This window comes from Excalfactoria chinensis, chromosome 1 (genome assembly GCF_039878825.1).
Source record: "Excalfactoria chinensis isolate bCotChi1 chromosome 1, bCotChi1.hap2, whole genome shotgun sequence".
NCBI classification, from domain to species: domain Eukaryota; kingdom Metazoa; phylum Chordata; class Aves; order Galliformes; family Phasianidae; genus Excalfactoria; species Excalfactoria chinensis.
The window spans coordinates 70,240,948-70,259,522 of record NC_092825.1 but is presented as its reverse complement, the minus strand read 5'-3'; the positions used below and the strand labels follow the sequence as shown (position 1 = coordinate 70,259,522).

The 18,575-nt window shown below is 39.4% G+C and overlaps 1 protein-coding gene across 2 annotated transcripts; it reads left to right on the top strand.

Annotated features, from left to right (window-relative positions):
- Positions 1–1,720: 1,720 nt before the first annotated feature.
- On the top strand, positions 1,721–16,592 carry TIGAR (TP53 induced glycolysis regulatory phosphatase). Of its 2 annotated transcripts, XM_072340894.1 has the most exons (6): positions 1,721–1,828; positions 7,673–7,710; positions 8,344–8,465; positions 12,241–12,318; positions 14,507–14,617; positions 15,002–16,592. In XM_072340894.1, the coding sequence occupies exons 1-6, from the start codon at positions 1,797–1,799 to the stop codon at positions 15,461–15,463; spliced, it is 843 nt and encodes a 280-aa protein (XP_072196995.1). In that variant the 5' UTR covers positions 1,721–1,796; the 3' UTR covers positions 15,464–16,592. The 2 variants fall into 2 exon arrangements, with proteins under 2 accessions (XP_072196995.1, XP_072196988.1); XM_072340887.1 differs by lacking the exon at positions 12,241–12,318 and having other exon boundaries at positions 1,747–1,828.
- Positions 16,593–18,575: the final 1,983 nt, after the last annotated feature.

The window sequence follows — 18,575 nt, the reverse complement described above, 5'->3', positions numbered from 1 at the left end:
TAAGACTTCTTTGCTTTTGCTTTGATAACTTACACTAGGGAAAGTGAGAGTCTGAATGGAAAACTTCAGCAACTGAATAAAGAATCCCTTTACTCAGGCAGGGAGCAATACATAGGCAAAAAGAATGTGAACTACAAAATGCAGATGTGTCTTCTCACAAGTGCTGTCAGTTGGCCCAGAAAGAATACTAGGGAGCAGTTTATATAACTCAGAGGTCAACTTTAATCTTGAGATACCAAACATCACTGTGATATGGATTATATGTGAGACATAAAAGTACCTTGCAGGTGGTAAGTGGGTGGGTGGGATTGTTCAGTTTAGTTTCCTTTTCACTCTGCCTCTCTCCCCAGTTCCTCTTCATCCAAGAATGGTGATGACTGCAGAGAAAAGCTGGCCTTCCTCCAACAAATCAATCTGCAGCAGTCCCACCAATCTCCCATCTAGATCCTGTGTACTGAAAAGATTCAGGTAAATAGTATGTGAAGAAGGTGGTTACATTCTGCCTCATTTTTCAGAAAAGGCAAGGAGGCTCAGGACTGCATAAAAACAGACAAGGGAGTTCATTCTCCCTCTCTATTCAGTTCTAAGGAGAACACACCAGAGTACTATGTTCAGTTCTGGACCCCCCAGCACTAGAAGGACATAGACCTGTTGGAGTGGGGTCCAGAAGAGGGCCTTGAAGATGATCAGAAGGATGAAGCACCTATCCTATGATGACAGGATGAGAAAGCTGGGGAACAGAGAAGCATGGAGAAGGCTCCTTGAAGATCTCATTGCAGCCTAAAGGGACGTACAGTAAGACGGTGAGGGGCTTTTTATTAGGGCCTGTAGCAATATGACAAGATGTAACAGCTTTAAACTAGAAGAAAATAGATTTAGATTAAACTTTAGAAGAAAATCTTTACTGAGAGGGTGGTGAGACACTGGAACATGTTGCCCAGAGAAGCTGTGGATGCCCCGTGCCTGGAGATGTTCAAGACCAAGCCTGATGGGGCCATGAGCAACCTGTTCTAGTAGGAAATGTCTCTGCCCATGGCAGACATTGGAACTAGATGATCTTCAAGGTCCATTCCAAACCACTCCATGACTAGTACTATCCTGGCCCCAGCTGTTGTGGATGTCTGCCTGGTGAATGCCTATACTGCCCATTGCTTTGCCTTGTGAACAGCTGGTCTGAAGCAGCTGCTGTGAAACCATTTCCATCTCTGCTGATGATTGCTGAGGAATCATCATTTGGCTTCCAAGTCTTCTAACCAACTTGTATTCAGCATAATTTACTCAATATTCATATTGCTCTGAGCTAAGTCATTCAACTGATTATATCTGTAAAGTCAGAATATATGCCTTGAGACTTTTAACATGTTTCAAAATGTACGTATCATTGTTTTTAGTTTTTAAAAGCAACTATTCTTCATACGTACCTTTCTAAGCACCTTCTCTAAGATGTGGTGCAGCCCACACCTCCATTAGATGATGGACCCACCACCACCCTAACGCAGCGTGCTTTCTTCTGCCAAACTGTGAGTGAACTTGCATTGGTACCCACAGCCTTTGCCAACTATTATTTTTATTTGCGTGTGTTAAGGAAACCGCAGGCGTCCCACAAGCAACAGTACGCCCACGGCACACCTCACACCGCACACAGCCCTGCAACATTGAAGCAGGCCCGCGTGCCCCCGGCCGCCGAGGGGAGGTGCGGCGGCAGCAGCTGCCCTGTGACGTCACCGTCTGGCGCGGGGCGGACATTGCAGCGCAGACCGAGGGAGCTGGTCTGTGCTCAGCTGTGTGGCTGTGCCATGGTTCGCTTCGGGCTGACCGTCGTCCGCCAGTAAGTACCGCCGCTACACCCGTGCTCCTTCGCCGCTACCTCTATGGGAACAAGCGAGCCCTTCCTTTGCTCTTGCTCTGTCTTCCCGATGCACCCATCCGCCGCTGGTGCCAGCGCGCACCGTGACGTTAACGGACTTCCGCTCTTCTCCCCACGGGCGGTCCGTTTCCTGTGCCGGGGCTCCCGTTATCTGACCATAGGGCAGCGTGGCTCAGTGCCGCAGCGCGACAGATAGCGACCGGACGGCAGGCACCCCTGTTGCCTCACGTAAAGAACGGTCCTACCGGGACAAAGTGCTGTGTGCGGGCGCTGGAGACCCTCTTTTAGCGCTGATCCTCTTGCTGTCGGCAGCGCCGCTCCGCTAAAAGTCTGCGAAGTAGGCGTGGAGCTGCACTAGTTTAGCAGCGGTAGCAGGAAGCAGAGCCGGTGCCTGGCTCGTGAGGAAGGTGTGGTAGCGTTGCTCTGAGCTCTGCCGGTACGCCTGCTGTGCTGCGGTGTGGTCAGGGAACATCTTGACCCAGACGGGGGCCGTGTTGTTGCCCCTGGTGGTATTAGCATTTACTGCGTGCACCAATCTGGCACGGTACGCTGTAGCTGAATGTTGAGTCAAGCTGGGTCAGAGTAGTATTCAGTGAAGTACAGAATCACACCTAAATTTAGTAAGCCCTGTTTGTGAACTCTGTAGTGATTGGTCATGAGACCTTTCTCCTGCCAAAAGGTCTCAGATGAACTCTTCACACTCAGGGATGAAGAGTTCATTTAGGAGTGGTAGCCTAACCTTTTTCCTGTGACATGTTAAACCGCGTTTGTAACTTCTTGAGAATTGTTAAGGTTAGTTTCAAGCTTCCAGGGGCTATTAACAAAGACCTGCAGTTAACTAGAATAAGCCTCTCCAGTTTTCTCAAATAGATAGCAGTTAACAGTTTAATTTTTATGAAAATTAAACAAGTTTTTCCTCTTAAGCATAATACAGGTTAATACTTGATTTGAGCAGATAGAGCAACTACTATTTTTTTTTTTTTTTCTCTAATTATCCTTCTTATAAGAGTTACTCTTCCTTTAAAGACCAGTATCTAATGACTTGGTGTTCTACTTATGGCCTTTTACATCATCTAGAAAGCATGAAGGCCTGACACAGTTTGTTAAACTTGAGATCTTCAGCTAGGACTCTTGCAGACACTTTGGATTATTTAATTAATTAATCAGAAGGCTGGTGTTAGACTCCACTTGTGTATGCTATGCTACTTGGGAAACAGCAAATATTGCTCTTCTCCACCCCCAAATTGATGATCAACAGGAAGGGCTATCCAGCCTGCCACGTTTTTCTCAGGAGACTGAAAGTAGCTGTCAGAGTTTGGGGAGAGTGTGAAAAATTAAATTGCTGCCGTGTGTGCTGAGAAATGTTCAAAATACAGTGTTCTCTTTTAGAAGTACTTGCTTTCCATGTTTGGTTATCTATTTGGGGCTCATCTTGAGAACCTCTGCCCAGCAGAGCTGATAGATATTTGTAAAGCAAGCAGCATGTTTAGCACTCAGTGCTGCAAAAGCTTTAGCAACTGACATTTCACTCAGGTGAGATGTCTCGACAAAGCATTAACTTTGTGTTAAGTTTTTCCTTCTAAATAAATCTGCATGCAATTTTACTTGCTCATCTCCTGAAAAATAAATAAATAAATGTCATTTAAGATGTTAAAGATAAAATATTCTGATTGTCGAAGTACTCTGATTATTAGCGGATTTTGTAGTTCAGGCTGTCAGCAATGAAGCTGATGTGAGAAGCCTGAGAACTGTCAGAAGAGACTCTAGGGCACCGGGGCTCTTAGTTGAAGAAGTAGGAGTGTAGGTGGTGTTCTCCTCAGTAGCAGTGAAATATACTATAAGGAACAGGCAAGTCTGTTCAATGAAGGTATGGCTAACAGCTGGTGCTATTGGAGGAACTTTATTTTGTTTTTTTGGTTTTTTGTTTGTTTTTTTTCTTCTTGTTGTTTATCATGGGGTGGTCCATTCAGCACTATACCTTCTGGTGACAGTTCGAGTTCATCTGTTTCAAGGGGATACCAGCCCAGGAGTTGTTAGGAAACTGTCATGGTTTGTCCTGGTTCTGCAACAAGGGGGCAGAGGGACCCATGAATCCACACCCCAGGAAAGTACAGAGAGAAAAAGGGAAGAGGCAGGGAGGTGGGCCTGGACAAGATAAAACAGCTGTGATGAGCTAAGGGAAAAAAAAACAAAGCAAAACAAAAACAAACGAACAAACAAAAAAAAACTAGTTTACTAAGTGTAGTAGCAGAATGTGAGATAATACAGTATAATGCAGTGTGATTTTAATTGAAGCTAATAAGTGAAATACAGAAGAGGGAAAGTTTCCAAAACCAAAGTCTTTAATGCTGTAGACAAAGTGGCAAGAGAGCACAGAGGGAAGTCTCGTGACTTTCAGCTTGCTTTACGTTTCCTTCCGTGTGGAAAACAGAAATGGAAAAATGAAGTCTTCTGGAAGTTGTAGTTCTTCATGCTTCCCTTCTGAGACTGGGAAAGTGGAAATGTAAAAAATCCATGGAGCTGTAGCATTAACTGTTTATTTGCCAGTGCACTGCATGATGTTATGATGTGGAATACCAATGGAAAAACATGAAACCATGACAGGAACATTTAGAGGGTTTTAAGCAAGATTCAAAGGAGGAAGGAGATGAAACCAGGCCTGCTAGAGATGAGTCTAGGGGCACCATGTCAGGCTTGAAGGTTGAGACCGTTGACCCACCTGAAGTACACATACTCTGCTGGCAATAAACTACAAGGTGGTACATTGCAGTAGGGGGGGCTTCATGCTAGTGAGATCCTCCAGTCTGCTCCACTTGTTTCAGTGAAGCACAGCTGAAATGTTTCCACCAATGCACTCTGCATTAAGAACAAACTGAGGAGAGCTAGAAGCCTTGGGCTCAGTCACAGAGCTATAACATCATTGGTATAAGTGAAACCAGCTGGGAAGAGTCCTCTGATTGCTGTATTGTGGTGGATGTCTGCAGACTTTCCAGAACAGACAGGCAGGGCAGGAGAGGCAGGGGAGTTCTCCTTTATGTAACGGAGGGGCTGAATTGTATGGAGCTGTCTGCTGGTTGTGACACAGTTGAGAGCCTCATCCAAGATGACAACACTGATTGATTATTCTTTAAGAAACTAAGAAGGACATCTATATCAAACCCTGTTGTCCTTATGGGAGACTTCAACTTATCAGATGTTAACCAGGAGCACCGCACAGCTGACACAAGCAGGTCCAGTAGATTACTAAAACACCTCAATGACAATTTCATAGTACAGGTCCTAAGGGATCTGATGAGGAAAGTTGCCCTCCTAGATCTGTTGCTTCTGAACGGAGAAGGTCTTATGAGTGAAATGGCAATTGGTGACTGTTTTGGCCATAGTGACCATAATCCAATTTAAAGTCCTTGGTGGTAATAGGAGAACTGCCACCAAAGCCTCAACCCTAGATATGAGGAGATCAGATTTCAGGCTGCACAGGGAACTAGTTAGAAAGGTCTCCTGGGAAACTGCTTTTGAAAGGGGTACATCATTTTTTAAAAGTACCACCTCAGAGTTGAAGCTGGCCAGTACTGTGAGGGAAAATAAAAAGAATTTTTTTAAAATATGCTAACAACAAAAGGAGGGCCAGAGAGAACATTGTTTCATTACTTGGTGAGAATGGTCACCTTACAAATAGGGGCATAGACTAGGGAAAGACTTCCAAGACTTCTTTTGTCTCTGTCTTCAACACTGATGATAGGTTCTAGCACCTCCGGTGTCCCAGGTCAGAAGACTGTGGCTGCAATAACAACCAACTCCCAGACAGCCCTGAGCTTATGCAGGATTTGTTGCTACACCTGGATGAATATAAGTGCACAGGGCCCAATGGGATTCATTCCTGGGTACTCAGAGAGATGACTGATGTCATCACAAGAACTTTCTTAATTATTTTCCAATAGTCATGGGAATGTGGAGAGGTCCCAGTGGACTGGAAGCTGCAAACTTTATTCCAATTTTCTGGAAGAGCAAGGAAGAAAACCTTGACAATTACAGGTCTGTAAGTCTCACTTCAGTGCTTGGAAAAATTATAGAGAAAAACATGCTAGAGCTATTGAAAAACACCTGAAGGACAGTGTAGTCTTGGTCACAGTCAACGCAGGTTCATGAGGAAGGTCCTGTTTAACTAACTTAGTTTCCTTTTATGGCAAGGTCATCCATATAGTTGATCATGGAAAGCCAGCTGATGTTATCTTTTTGGATTTCAGTAAAGCTTCCAGTATTGTTTCTCTCAGTATCCTTCTGGACAAGATGTCCAGCATGCAGCTAGACATAAATGTAATGTGATTATGAACAACTGGCTGATGATTTGGGTTAGAGTAAGTGTTTGGCTTGCAGCCAGTCACTAGTGGGGGGATCCCCAGGGCTCCATTTCAGAGCAAGTTCTCTTTAAGGAGGTTTCATAAAGAACTTGGATGTTGGACTAGAAGGTGTTTTGAGCAAGTGTGCTGACTATTAAATTGGTAGGAGTTGTTGACTGCAGTGAGGATGGAGAGATCTTGCAGAGAGTTCTAGTCTAATTAGTGAGCTGGTCAGTCACCAATTGAATTAAGTTTAGCAGGAGCAAGTGCTGAATTCTGCACCTGGGAAGGGTCAACCCTGGTTATATATACAGGCTAGGGGATGAGACGCTGGGGGTCTTGATCAACAATAGGTTGAACATGAGTCAACAGTATGCCCAAGTAGCCAGGAAAGCCAGCTGCCTCCTGAGATGCTTCAGCACTGCTGGTTGGTCAAAGGAAGTGATTGTCCTGCTTTGCACTTCTCTGGTATGGCCTCACCTTGAGTGTTGTGTGCTATCTGGGGATCCACAGAACAAAAAGGACATAAAACTATTGGGGAGTGTCCAAAGAAGGACTACAAAGATGGTGATGGGTCTGGTGGAGAAGACATATGAGGACTGGATAAAGTCCCTTTGGTTTGTTAAGCCTAGAGAAGAATGGAGTGTGGGAAGACCTCACTGTGGCCTGCAACTTCCTCATGAGAAGGAGCAGAGGGGCTAGTACTGATTTTTTTCTCTCTGTAGACCAGCAGTAGAACTTAACAGCATGAAGCTGGAACAGGAGAAGGTCAGGTTGGACACTGTGATGAGGTTCTTCACTGAGAAGGTAGTTAGGCTGTGGAACAGGCTCCCCAGAACAGTGGTCATGATGCCAAATGTGATAGAGTTCAATAAGCATCTAAATGATACTCTCATTCATATGATCTGATTTTTGTGTAGTACTGTATGGAGTCAGGAATTGGACTTGGTTATTATGCGTGTTCCCTTCCAACTTGGAATGTTCTGTTATTCTAAAGCAGGTGATGTTCATTCTATTAGTTTTTCTGCAGCTCTGCCTTGTACTGTGCTTCTTCAAGGATTGCAGCCTGCTCTGATACTGTCTTTGCTAATCTCTTGAGTTGGCTTCCCTCTAATGCACAGAAGTCCCATTGGCTACTACAGTAGAGAACTATGGAGTTTTCCTACTTCTTCCCTATCTCCAATGAGGAGATGCCACTTTAGGAGATAAATTATTCTGCGTTTATGATGAATTTAAGATATTACTTTCTTTTTTTGTTCCATATCTTAGTAAATATTGATGGTACGTTTGGGGTTGACTACTTGAAAATGATTTTATTTTAAACTCTTCAAATATATCCTTTTGAAAGGAGGTTATGCTACACTGTACATTATTATTATATTTAGGCTCTTTCCATTTGGCACACAGTGCAGTGTTTGTGAACCTTGATTAAAATTGTCATGATTTTTTTGTTTATAATCTCTTTCAGTGGAGAAACAAGATACAACAAAGACAAGATACTTCAAGGTTAGTATCAGCTATTCTATTAGCTTCTGTGACACTGAAAATTATTGTTCCCTCCAAAATGAGAAATCCCACAATCAAAAACTGAGGTGCTAAGTAAGAAGGCTGCTCCAAAAGTAATGTCTTGTAGCTTGTTATGTTGGCCCATCAGAAGCAGATGTCAGCAGTGTGGCAGTTGAGGCTGAACCTTCCTGCCGGTATTCTGTTACACTTGGTTGCCTTGCAACAGACAGCAGCAGGGGGGAAGAGTGTGTGACATGGGAAGTGTGTATAAAGCCAAGGGGTGCAACTGAATTCTACCATGTGAATAAATGGCACCCATTGAGATTCATCAGTGCTTGCTGAACATTGATGGAGACCAGAAAGAGAATGTTTTAAACATGAATGAGAGAGCTACATTTTCTAAACACAAGTAATAAGTGTAACAGAATACCGGCAGGAAGGTTCAGCCTCTACTGCCACACTGCTGACATCTGCTTCTGATGTCATGGGCCAACATAACAAGCTACAAGACATTACTTTTGGAGCAACCCTCATATTATTGCCAGAGAAGACTCTTTCAACTTTGCTTGCTAAACTGATAAATGATTTGAAATTTGCATGTTTTAATGTTGATGGGTTTTTTTTGTTTTGTAGGTCAAGGAATAGATGAGCCACTCTCTCCGACTGGTTTCAAACAAGCAGATGCTGCTGGTTTATTTCTCAGTAATGTGAAGTTTACTCATGTCTTCTCAAGTGACCTCCTTCGAGCAAAGCAGGCAAGTGCTTCTTGAGGAAACTGGATGTGATTATAAGCTTCATATTTTTGTGCTTATTTGCTGTTGCTGGTGCAAAAAGAATAATATGAGGGAAAGGTACAGGCTATTTTAATGGATTTAGAACTGAAGGTTGAGTTGTATAGAATTCTGTAAGACCTCTGTTTTTGGAAACTTCAGTGCATACAGAATGTCTAGGAACTGATGAAGGCCAACTCACAGTATGTTGTGCAGTGTTTTTTCTTATAGATTTGCTATTATTTTGTATGTACATATGCCTTCTTGGCGAAGGAGTAATTGGGATTTAAAAGTAACACAGACCCAAGTCCGTTGGTTGGTTTGTTTTGAACGAACGAAGCAAATTGGTGGGGATATTGTTCGTACTTTTTTATGTATTGAAATTATTTGTTGTGTTTTTCAAAAGAATGCAGACCAGTTAAGCAAAAATCAAGTCTCGTGGTAACATCTGGACAAGTACCATGAAATGTGCAGACATTGGTTTTTGGCAAGAACATAATATCATATGTCTCACTTTGATATGCTATTTTAATAAATCAGAAAAGAATCACTTTAAGTGTTTCTTATGCATTATTATCACATAATGATGAGTACTTGCTAGATTACTTCCTTTCAATATGTTAACAGTGGTAACTGCTTTTAAAAATATTAATAGTGTTTATTTACACAGCGTGTGCTATGTGCCCACCTTAGGGAAATTCCTTTTTCAATGCTCAGACTTTTAAGAGTTTGTGTTTTGTAGTTTTGTTTCTTACATTAGGGAAAGCCCTTTCCCTGAAAAGGATTTGCACTCTTATAATATAGAAAATGTCCTTTGCATAAGGGGAACATGTCTTACCATTGTTTTGAACATCTGTTCAGACTTTGTAGAAGCTTTTTCAATGATGCATAGAGCTGCAGTTCCCATTTGTTTGGAACTTCATTCTTTGGCAGCTGCAGATCTGTGAAGAGTGTGTTTTACTACACTGTCACTTCACAGCTCAAATATGAGAGGAGTTTGCAATTTGCCTTGAAAAGGGGGGAAGAAAAAGTCAAAACTTGTTGGTGATGAAGTTTAGTTTTTCTTGCAATGTCTCCTTTATAATTTGTTGGTTGGTGCATGTACAGATTACTGGAACTAGGTGTTACATGCTGTCCTCTGGGTACTGACTCTGCCTGGCAACTGAGCATTGAAGCTTGAACAGGATAGAAGAAAAGCAAGTAGGAAATGTTAAAAAAACGTACTAGTTGGACAGAAATTTTGAGGACTAATAGAGATGCACAAGAGAGCACGTACTGGACATGGAGTGTGGCTTTGTAGGGAGGCCTGTTTGAGAGAGCAGGAGTGAGTAGTCAAAGACTAGCTCCAGAAACTAGCAGTATGGATGAGAGCTGACAGACCTGAAATGTGGAAATAAGAAAGAACTGATCAGAAAGACTGAGATTTGGTATGAACAGAGCGTATCTCCAAAAGAACTATAAGATTAAAAGAATGCAATGCAGAAGTCTACAGAAGAATTTTGGGCTCATAGTTAAGATCTTGCCACTGGGACAAAAACTCATCAATAGTGAAAGTAGATTCAGGGCTGGAACAAGCTGGGTCTTGAAAAGAACAGTAAAAAAAATTTTGGGTCCTTTTCATGTATAAAATGGGGCTAATATCCCTTCTATTGCTGTGAAACTATGGAAAATTCAGTAATGTTTCTGAAACAGACTAGTATTTAGGAATGGATGGTGTAGGAAAGGTGGAAGGAGGTTAGTGTTCAGAGCAGATTTTCATTAAAGTAGATGGATCATGATTAATATGATCATGATGGATCATGTTTAATATTTACAGTTCAGAGTATGAATTTGTGCATAGTAGATGAATGTAGTCTATTCTATGTATTGAACAAATCTCCATTTTGGAGAAATTTCTGGATATAATCATAATTAACTATACAAAGAAATTGATTCAAACCTGTCTGAATTATGATAGTATTTTATGACAGAAATTTAAAGTTGCAACAGTTTCATGAGCAATATGTTGAATAAGATGTATAATCTTAGTTAGTAAAAGGCTGATTATTATTTGACAGAATCCAAGGAGTCTTTTCAAAATAAGTTTGCTGGATGTCTGCTGAGTAGATGTGGACATTTACTAAGGAATTCTAGCTGCTATTACCAGTCAGTATCTTTGTGAATCCATACTGCCTTAATATTTTGTGGTACATATAAGAACAGGAGCATGTTAGCCATCCTTTTGTTCCCATTACTGCTTATGTAGCCCGAAGCATCTAGCATACTAGAGTCCATATTAAGTAATGCTTTTTACAAAATGGTATCAGAATTTCCTCTTGATCAGGTTTCTTTATTGGCCTTATTAACCCTCTTTGCATCCCCAAAATCACGTGCTTCCTTGGAGAAGAAATGTATAGCACAAAACTCAAGACATCCATTCTGTTCTTAAAAGTAAACAGCACCCTTTGGGTTTTGTCTGTCTCTTTTTGGCCATGCTATCAAAAAATAGGTGAATACAATAACCTAGATTTTTTATTTATTTATTTATTTTTTTCCAAGTGTATCAGCCTGTGTGTCTCCTCTTTAACATCAAGGCTGCCACTTCTACTGTCAGCAAATACTCTTCTTCCTCTTTAAATGCTTCAGGAGGATAAGGGGGATTCAGGTAGGATATTAGGAGATATTTCTCCAAGAGGGTGTTCAGGTCCTGGAACAGGCTGCCCGGGGAGATGGTGGAATCACCATCCCTGGAGGTATTCAAAAAACATTTAGATGTTATACTGAGGGACATGATTTAGTGGGAAATATCACAGTGGTTGGACTGGATGATCTTTGAGGTCTTTTCCAGCCTTGGCAATTCTATGATTCTATGTTGTTGGTTTTTTTTTAGGTGTATTAAGAAGACACTTGCCAGAAACTGATTTCATGTGTTAGATGCTGTATTTTTGTCAGTTGTTGTAACTGATCTGATTTTAGAAATGCACTGGTTGTAGGCACAACTCACATAAAACATAGATCTCTCTAAAAGTAATGCCTCCTATTTATTTCCACAGAAATTACAACAGATACAAAGAGCACGACAATAGTTTTGATAGAGCTACAGAATGCTAGTTTTCAACATATTCACCCTTGTTAGCTATGTATTTTCTCCAGTGAGGAATAAGAGCCTGCATGCCATACTTATCAAAATCTGCATGAATGGCTTATCTTTCATATTGCTGTTGCTAATGTGTAAAGCGCACTAACTACTGCCTCCCTGTGCTAACATCCACTTCTTAGTCTCCATAAACATTCATTCAACACTGATAAATGTCAACGTGTGCTATTTTTTTCCACATGGAGGAATCCTGTTACACACCTTGGCTTCATATGTATTTCCTCATCAGATGTCATTTTGTCAGACTACTCCTCTACTGCTGCCTGTTGCACGGCAACAAAATTACATAGAATATTGATTGGGATGTTCAGCTTCTACTGCTACAGCTTTGTGAATGGCAGCATGCGTAGTAAGAAATGTGGTGTTTATCACAGTAAATCATACTGCTGTTGTTTGTATCTCCAGTAGTTCTGGAGTTTGAATTGAGAAAGATCTTTCAGAAAATTGCATCTTTTCTCTTTTTATGACCTCAGGCGGGCAATATATACTAGCTGGAAATTTGTGTGCTCGGGATCTTGGGTACTACTAATGTAATTCACACTGGATGTGGTGTTGTAATATAGTTTAGGCATCCAATAGGAAAACAGAACAGTTGATTGATGTAACTGTATATTCACTTTTTAGACTGCTGCCACAATTATAGGAAAAAATAAGTTCTGCAAAGGTTTGGAAATCAAGTGTGATACAAGACTTCGAGAGAGAGTAAGTGCCATAAGAATTTGCTTAGATACTGGATATTGAAAATTCAATTTGTTGCTGATCTTGATTTAGTAAATGGTATATTTAGCACTAGAGAGTGCTATATGATGTGTTTTTAGTTGCTGAGTATTTATTTCTTTACATTTGATACTAAAAATTGTCTGATTTCAAAATTCCGAAGGAAAGCTGAAATTTAGTGATAGTGATGTAACTGTGATGCTCTGAATTAAGTGTTGTATGGTTTGCAAGTGGAGAAAATTACTTTTATGCTTCCTAGCCCAGTATATAAAGTTCCCTCTGCCTCTCTTCTGATGACATCTTTCCTGGTGACAACCTGATGCTAACGTTTTATCTGTTTATACCTTTTAATTTGCATGGTCTACTGGAAAACTTCCTTCTAGTCTTGGAGTAATCCTCTTTCCTGATAAGCCCCTTTGCCTCATTACAGACATAATAGTAACTCTGTTTTTAACTACGTTTTAATCAGAATAAACTGAGATGTTGGATGTTTCTGCTAGTATTTATCACCCTTCTGACGCTGCAGTAACATTATCAGCTAAATGTTAAATAAGGAAATGCTACAAAACCAGAAGTGGGATGGCATATTAGCAGCAGGCAGTTAAATGTTTAAAGAGCAGAACATGATCACGGCATTTCCCATTGTGATCCCTTTGTCACGAATTCTGGTTCACCCCCTGAAGTCAGCAAGTTACATGCCCCCCAGTCTTCTTTAATTGCTTAATCACTAGGTATTTTAAAAAATATTTTGGGCTGTGATACGGAGTTTTACAATCTTTTTTTATAATCTTTTTGTATAATCTTAACTTTTGTTACTTTTTTTCCTTTCCTGGTGTTTATACTGGTGAATAGAAGTTCCATTAAAGTTTCTGCAGGCCACAGTTTTTAAGGCAGTGCTGTAAATAGCTGAAATTAAGTTTGAACAGCAGGAAAAGAAGCTAAGTCCTTTATAAGATCGTATGTTGTTGATTCTGTTGAAAAAGTTTTATTCTCTTATGGCTTGTGTTCATGATAGAAATACAGAAAAATCTTCAAGATTAGAATCTTCTTTTCAGTAGTTTCTGAGAATTTATTTATTTACATCTTTATTAATGTCCTTAAACGGTGAATTTTGCTTTAGGAAACAGAAGTGAGAACCTAAAGTAAATGTGCTTCAGTACAGTTAAATTGTGAAGACTGTAATAAGTTGTTATGGCAGCAAACTGCATGTACACAGCATAGAAATCAGAAAAGTCTCAATAATAAATATGTGTCTGTTTTGCAGTCATCAGCATCTCAATCTGTGAAATGTGCATAGCTGAGGTTTTTGACAGTGGAGCAAAAGTGTCCTAGCTTTTACCAAAATATTCGTAACTATAGTGTTTTCAGTGTCTTCAGACCTTCCAAGAAAGGACTAAAACTATCTACTTGAATACTTTTTTTTCATCCATTAATGATAGTAAAGTATTAATCTTCAGTGGTAGAAATGTTAATCTGTATTGCTGCTGTTAAGAGATGTGCCCTGGAGATATGTTAAAGATAAAAAATGGTAATACACATCCAACTATATCTCGTCTAAAATACATTTGAGATTATAAGTATTAATTTATAATGTGACTACTGTTGAACCAGAATGACTAGTTACTATGTATGTGTTGTTTGTGGTGTTGCTCATATAAGCGTTTCATTTGGAGGTGTCATTGAAAATCATTAATTCCATGTTCTTTTAATTCATTTGCATTTTGTTTTCAAGATCATTTTTAGTTTCTTTGTTTTCTAAAACCTCCCGTTCATAGAATTAATGTCCATCCTGAAAAAAGGGGGGATAGAATTCTTTCTCTCTTGTGGAGGTTACTGAGGTCTGTAGAGAAAATACTTGCTTCTTTTGAGAAAAATTTTCTTCTAATATTTCTGCAAATGAGGAGTAAATGGAGTTTCACCTCCTGTGAGGTGCTTGCAATGCAACCTCAGTAAAATTTTGTATACTAAGAATTTTGTGTAGCAGAAATGAGTGTCAAGAATATATGAGTCCAAAACATATTTAAAAGCACCTCCTTTCCCAACACTGATAAAATGTGAAGAGTAGTTAAGCTTACACTTTACACTTGGGAGTCTAGAAAACAAATCTGGGTGAGAGATGTTTGCATTGGAAGTGCTGTATCTTGCTAAATTCTTTGTAATTTGGCTCTTACAGAAATATGGTGTTGCAGAAGGAAGACCTTTGGCTGATCTCAAGGCTATGGCAAAGGCTGCTGGAGAGCAGTGTCCTACATTCACACCTTCTGGAGGAGAAACACTGGATGAAGTATGGCATTTATGTATTTGCGCCCCAGTTTCTAGGCCATTTCATTAGGGCAGATACAGGTGTTACTTATTTAGGATCGTCTTACTCAAAGTATGGCCCAATAAAAAGTAGTTATTTTTCCAAGCTAAAAACACTGTTTGACCCAATGGTAGTGGCTACCCATTAGAGAAATTTCTCTAGAAGTAAAATATGGATTCTGAGATTGATTCTTCATGAAGCTGTTGTGTGCAGAAGGTTGGTGGCAATTGATTTCAACCTTGTCTTTGAAGGACAGAGCAGTTCTTAAAACATTCAGTAACTTAACTGCTGATTTCTGAGTCTTGTCTGTGAAACCTGAGGTCTTTTACATTCTTCACAACATACCATTCTGACCTTTCTCTTTAGGTAAGAGAACGTGCAAGGGATTTTTTTGAATTTTTGTGTCAGCTAGTTGTTGAAGTGGAAGAGAAAGATCAAGAGATGCATGGGGCATCGAGCAGAAGCTCAGGAACATATGAAGAAGAGCCTGCTTTCCCTTGGACAGATCACTTCAGTGTACATGAACTTAGCTCTGATAACGGTGGAGCTTCTAAATTGTTATTAGATGCCAATATCTTAGTGGTGAGTCATGGAGCCTACATGAGGAACTGGATTGGTTATTTTGTTTCAGATCTCAAGTGTACTTTGCCAGCGAATTTAACTAAGACTCAACTGTCTTCTGTCAGTCCCAATACAGGAGTTAGTCACTTTATAATAAAACTTGAAAACAGATCTGTGTTAAAACCTGAAATCATATGTGTTTGTCTTAATCAGGATTCTCACTTGGTGGATGTTGGTGCTGAATGTGTAGCTCCAAAAATGTTTTAAGAGTTTTTATAGAGGGAAGTAGTTCTCAATAATAATACAGACTTGGAAAAATATATCTGCAGTAATTGATGAGAATAAAAAGTTATTGACACTGAACTGTATAATGGAAGATATGCCTACCATCTTACACTAACATATGGTGCACATGGTCCTAGTACCTGTATGAGTTGGCACTGGAGTAATAACATTTGATGTTCTTTATGAACAGAAACATACTTCCAGCCATACATGTCTGCTATTACAGTACATACTTTTAAAAACTGTTTCTTATTTGTCCATAATTATTTTGATTATCTCAATGAGAAAGAATTAGCATTGAAGGAGAGGAATGGTACCTAAAATATGAGCTATACTGTATTCTTCTTTATTACAAAATGCTATATTGTAATCTTAATATATGTGCTGTTTTAAAGTAACTTTTTTGACTGCAGTAGTGTAACTTAAAAAGAGGGATTGCCTAGTGGAATAAGTTTGGTACAGAGCCAGTTGAGGTGTTCTTGACTCTGATTCTTAGTAACTATGAAACTCTGGGCAAATCTCTTTTCCATTTGTAAAATGGGGATGATGATATACCTACCTCGCAGGAATTTTTGGTAAGAAATGTTAGGGTTGTTGAGACCTCTGTTGAAGAGCACTGTATACAACATAAAATATTTGTTTTTATTTGTAAACAGAATGAGCACATAATTGAAACACCAATCTGTATTTTGAAAAGTAAATTTATCAATACTGTAGAATGTACCTGACTGAAATCCCATTGTCAATTGCAGTCATATACTTAATGGATGAATATTTTTGCCTAGAATTAGGCAAGCTTGATTGCTTGATGATTGATTGCTTGTAGCTGCTAGTAGTGCTGCATTACTGGGTTGTCTGTAGTGTTACTATTTAAGCTTATCTGACTTATTTATCATCTCCGCATACCTTTTCATCATTTGCATATTTTAAGCTTTAAAAATAAAGGCTCCTGAATAGAACTCCATTTCCTTTGAGATCATAATTCTTGTTATTAATACTCTATGAAGCATTGCCCAGATACCATGGTTTCTGTTTTTTTGTTTGTTGTTGTTGTTTTTCTGGGAAACTCCAGGCTATTGTTCAGTAATTAAATGTTACACTTTTTTATTTACGAAGGTCAGTGCTATTCTAATTCTTATACGCACTCAAAAAAATAACACACTAATATTAAAATAACAAGGATAAACTGAATAAAGAATAACCGGTGGCGAACGGTGTTAGAACCGCCACTTGCAACACCAGAGGCCCGGGTTCGAATCCCCCCTGTGGCGCAAGTGGTAGAAGTGCTGCTCTGCTACACTAGAGGGCTCGAATCCCAGGAGTTGGACTCGATGATCTCTAAGGTCCCTTCCAACTCGCACGATACTATGATACTATGATACAATTATATGAAATTAGCTATTCAAATGAAGTTGTATTTTTGTCTTAATACACTGTTCTGTGCACTTTACCCTATGTGGTTTCTTTGCCTTGAAGCAGACACTTACATTTTGAGAGGAAAAAGAGTCCACTGTTGTTTTGTTGAACAGATAAGTACATATGCTTAAATGCTGCCCATCTGAAAAACAACAGAATTGTTTAGTCCTGACTATAGTAACCATACGTGGCTTGTTCCAGTCCTGAGACAGTGATTCAATAGGTAAGTTCTCTTGATTCCTAAGTGAACACTGAATCGGGGTTTGCTTCTGTTCTCTGTGCTGTTTGTTGCTATTACTAAAATGTGAAGTGTTCAGCCATGTAGTAATCAGAGGCAGAGTAAGGGAGAGTTCTCTAGAATGTGGAAATCAACCTATTGCTTTTACTTGCAGTGGGGCTTGTTCGCATTATAAATTATGGGGAAGTCATCTGCTTCTGTGTCTGAAAACTTATCCATAGAAAAGAAAGCAGTTCGCCTGGTATGTAAATATGGATACTAGTAACATATCAGCAAGGATTTGTCTTTCAATTTGCAGGGCGTTAAGTAACGTGAAGGACTGGATTCTCTTAAAATTGTATCAGCAAGTTGAAATTGGAGGATTTCTGCATTGGTAGACCTTACTGCTGGTTGCTCATCTACTTTCTTTTTATTTAATTACAGATACAGAGGAAAACCTCTTCCTTATGGCTTCTCTTTTCCAATATGAGGTAGTTCATGAATGTACAAGGATATCTGGGGAGGTTTTATGTGTAAAGGTTTTTACAGCATTGTAGGATCCTGGAAAACATTAAGATTTTCCAATTACATAAAGCAAGCTTTAGTCAAATGACTTAATATAAGCAGTCTTTATTCAAAACAAAGATGTTCTTAAGTATTTCTTTGTTAATAAAAATTTCTGAATTTGGATAGTCACAATAAAATGTAACATGAATAATTTTTTTCAGAAAGCGAGCCAACTAGAAATGTCCTCAGTAAACCAGCTATTGCTGACATAATGTGTGATGATGTATGATTGAGATTAAAAAGGGCCTATTTCATCAAAATAACAGAAATTACAACATTAGCAAAAGGAATTACTCATGTTAGAAGCATCTAAAGTTTTCTTTTTTTCTTTTTTTTTCTTTTTTTTTTTTTTTTTTTTTTTTCGTACATGGGAATGTGGGCTTTTACATAAAATGCTCAAGCTTTCTCTGAAATGCTGTCCATGATCATTCATATTTATTTCAAGGAAGTTAGTTACATAGCAAGAGGTGTTAAATATCTTGAACTTTCTGTAATTGCCACGTCCTGCATTTTTGTCAGCCAACTGAATTGACCAAATTAATGAAGTTAAAAACATGTATTCTTTATCAGTCAGGTAGTAAGCTGAGACTTAATGCACTTTACTACTAAAGTCAGGAAATTTTGTTGGATATTTCAAAACACTCTGGCAATGTCTGCTTTCTTTAGTCTAGAAGTGCTTCTTTTTCTTTCTTGCCTCCTCAGAGCTTAATTGCATTTTGCTTCTACTGATGAGGGGAACTTGTACATGTTGGTTAAATACCATGCTATTTCTTGGGTAAGTTTCTCACTTACAGTAGTTTTGAGCCTTTCTCTACATGTTTTACCATCTTTAATGTATTTGTAGCTGGAATATAGACCCAGCCTGGAAATGGGCATTTATGATTTTTTTCAATG

Coding starts and splice junctions, on each gene's coding strand:
- TIGAR (XM_072340894.1), top strand. CDS start 1,797: ATGGTTCGCTTCGGGCTGACCGTCGTCCGCCA. Junction 7,711..8,343: donor CAAAGACAAGATACTTCAAG/GTTAGTATCAGC, acceptor TTTGTTTTGTAG/GTCAAGGAATAGATGAGCCA. Junction 14,618..15,001: donor GAGGAGAAACACTGGATGAA/GTATGGCATTTA, acceptor CTTTCTCTTTAG/GTAAGAGAACGTGCAAGGGA.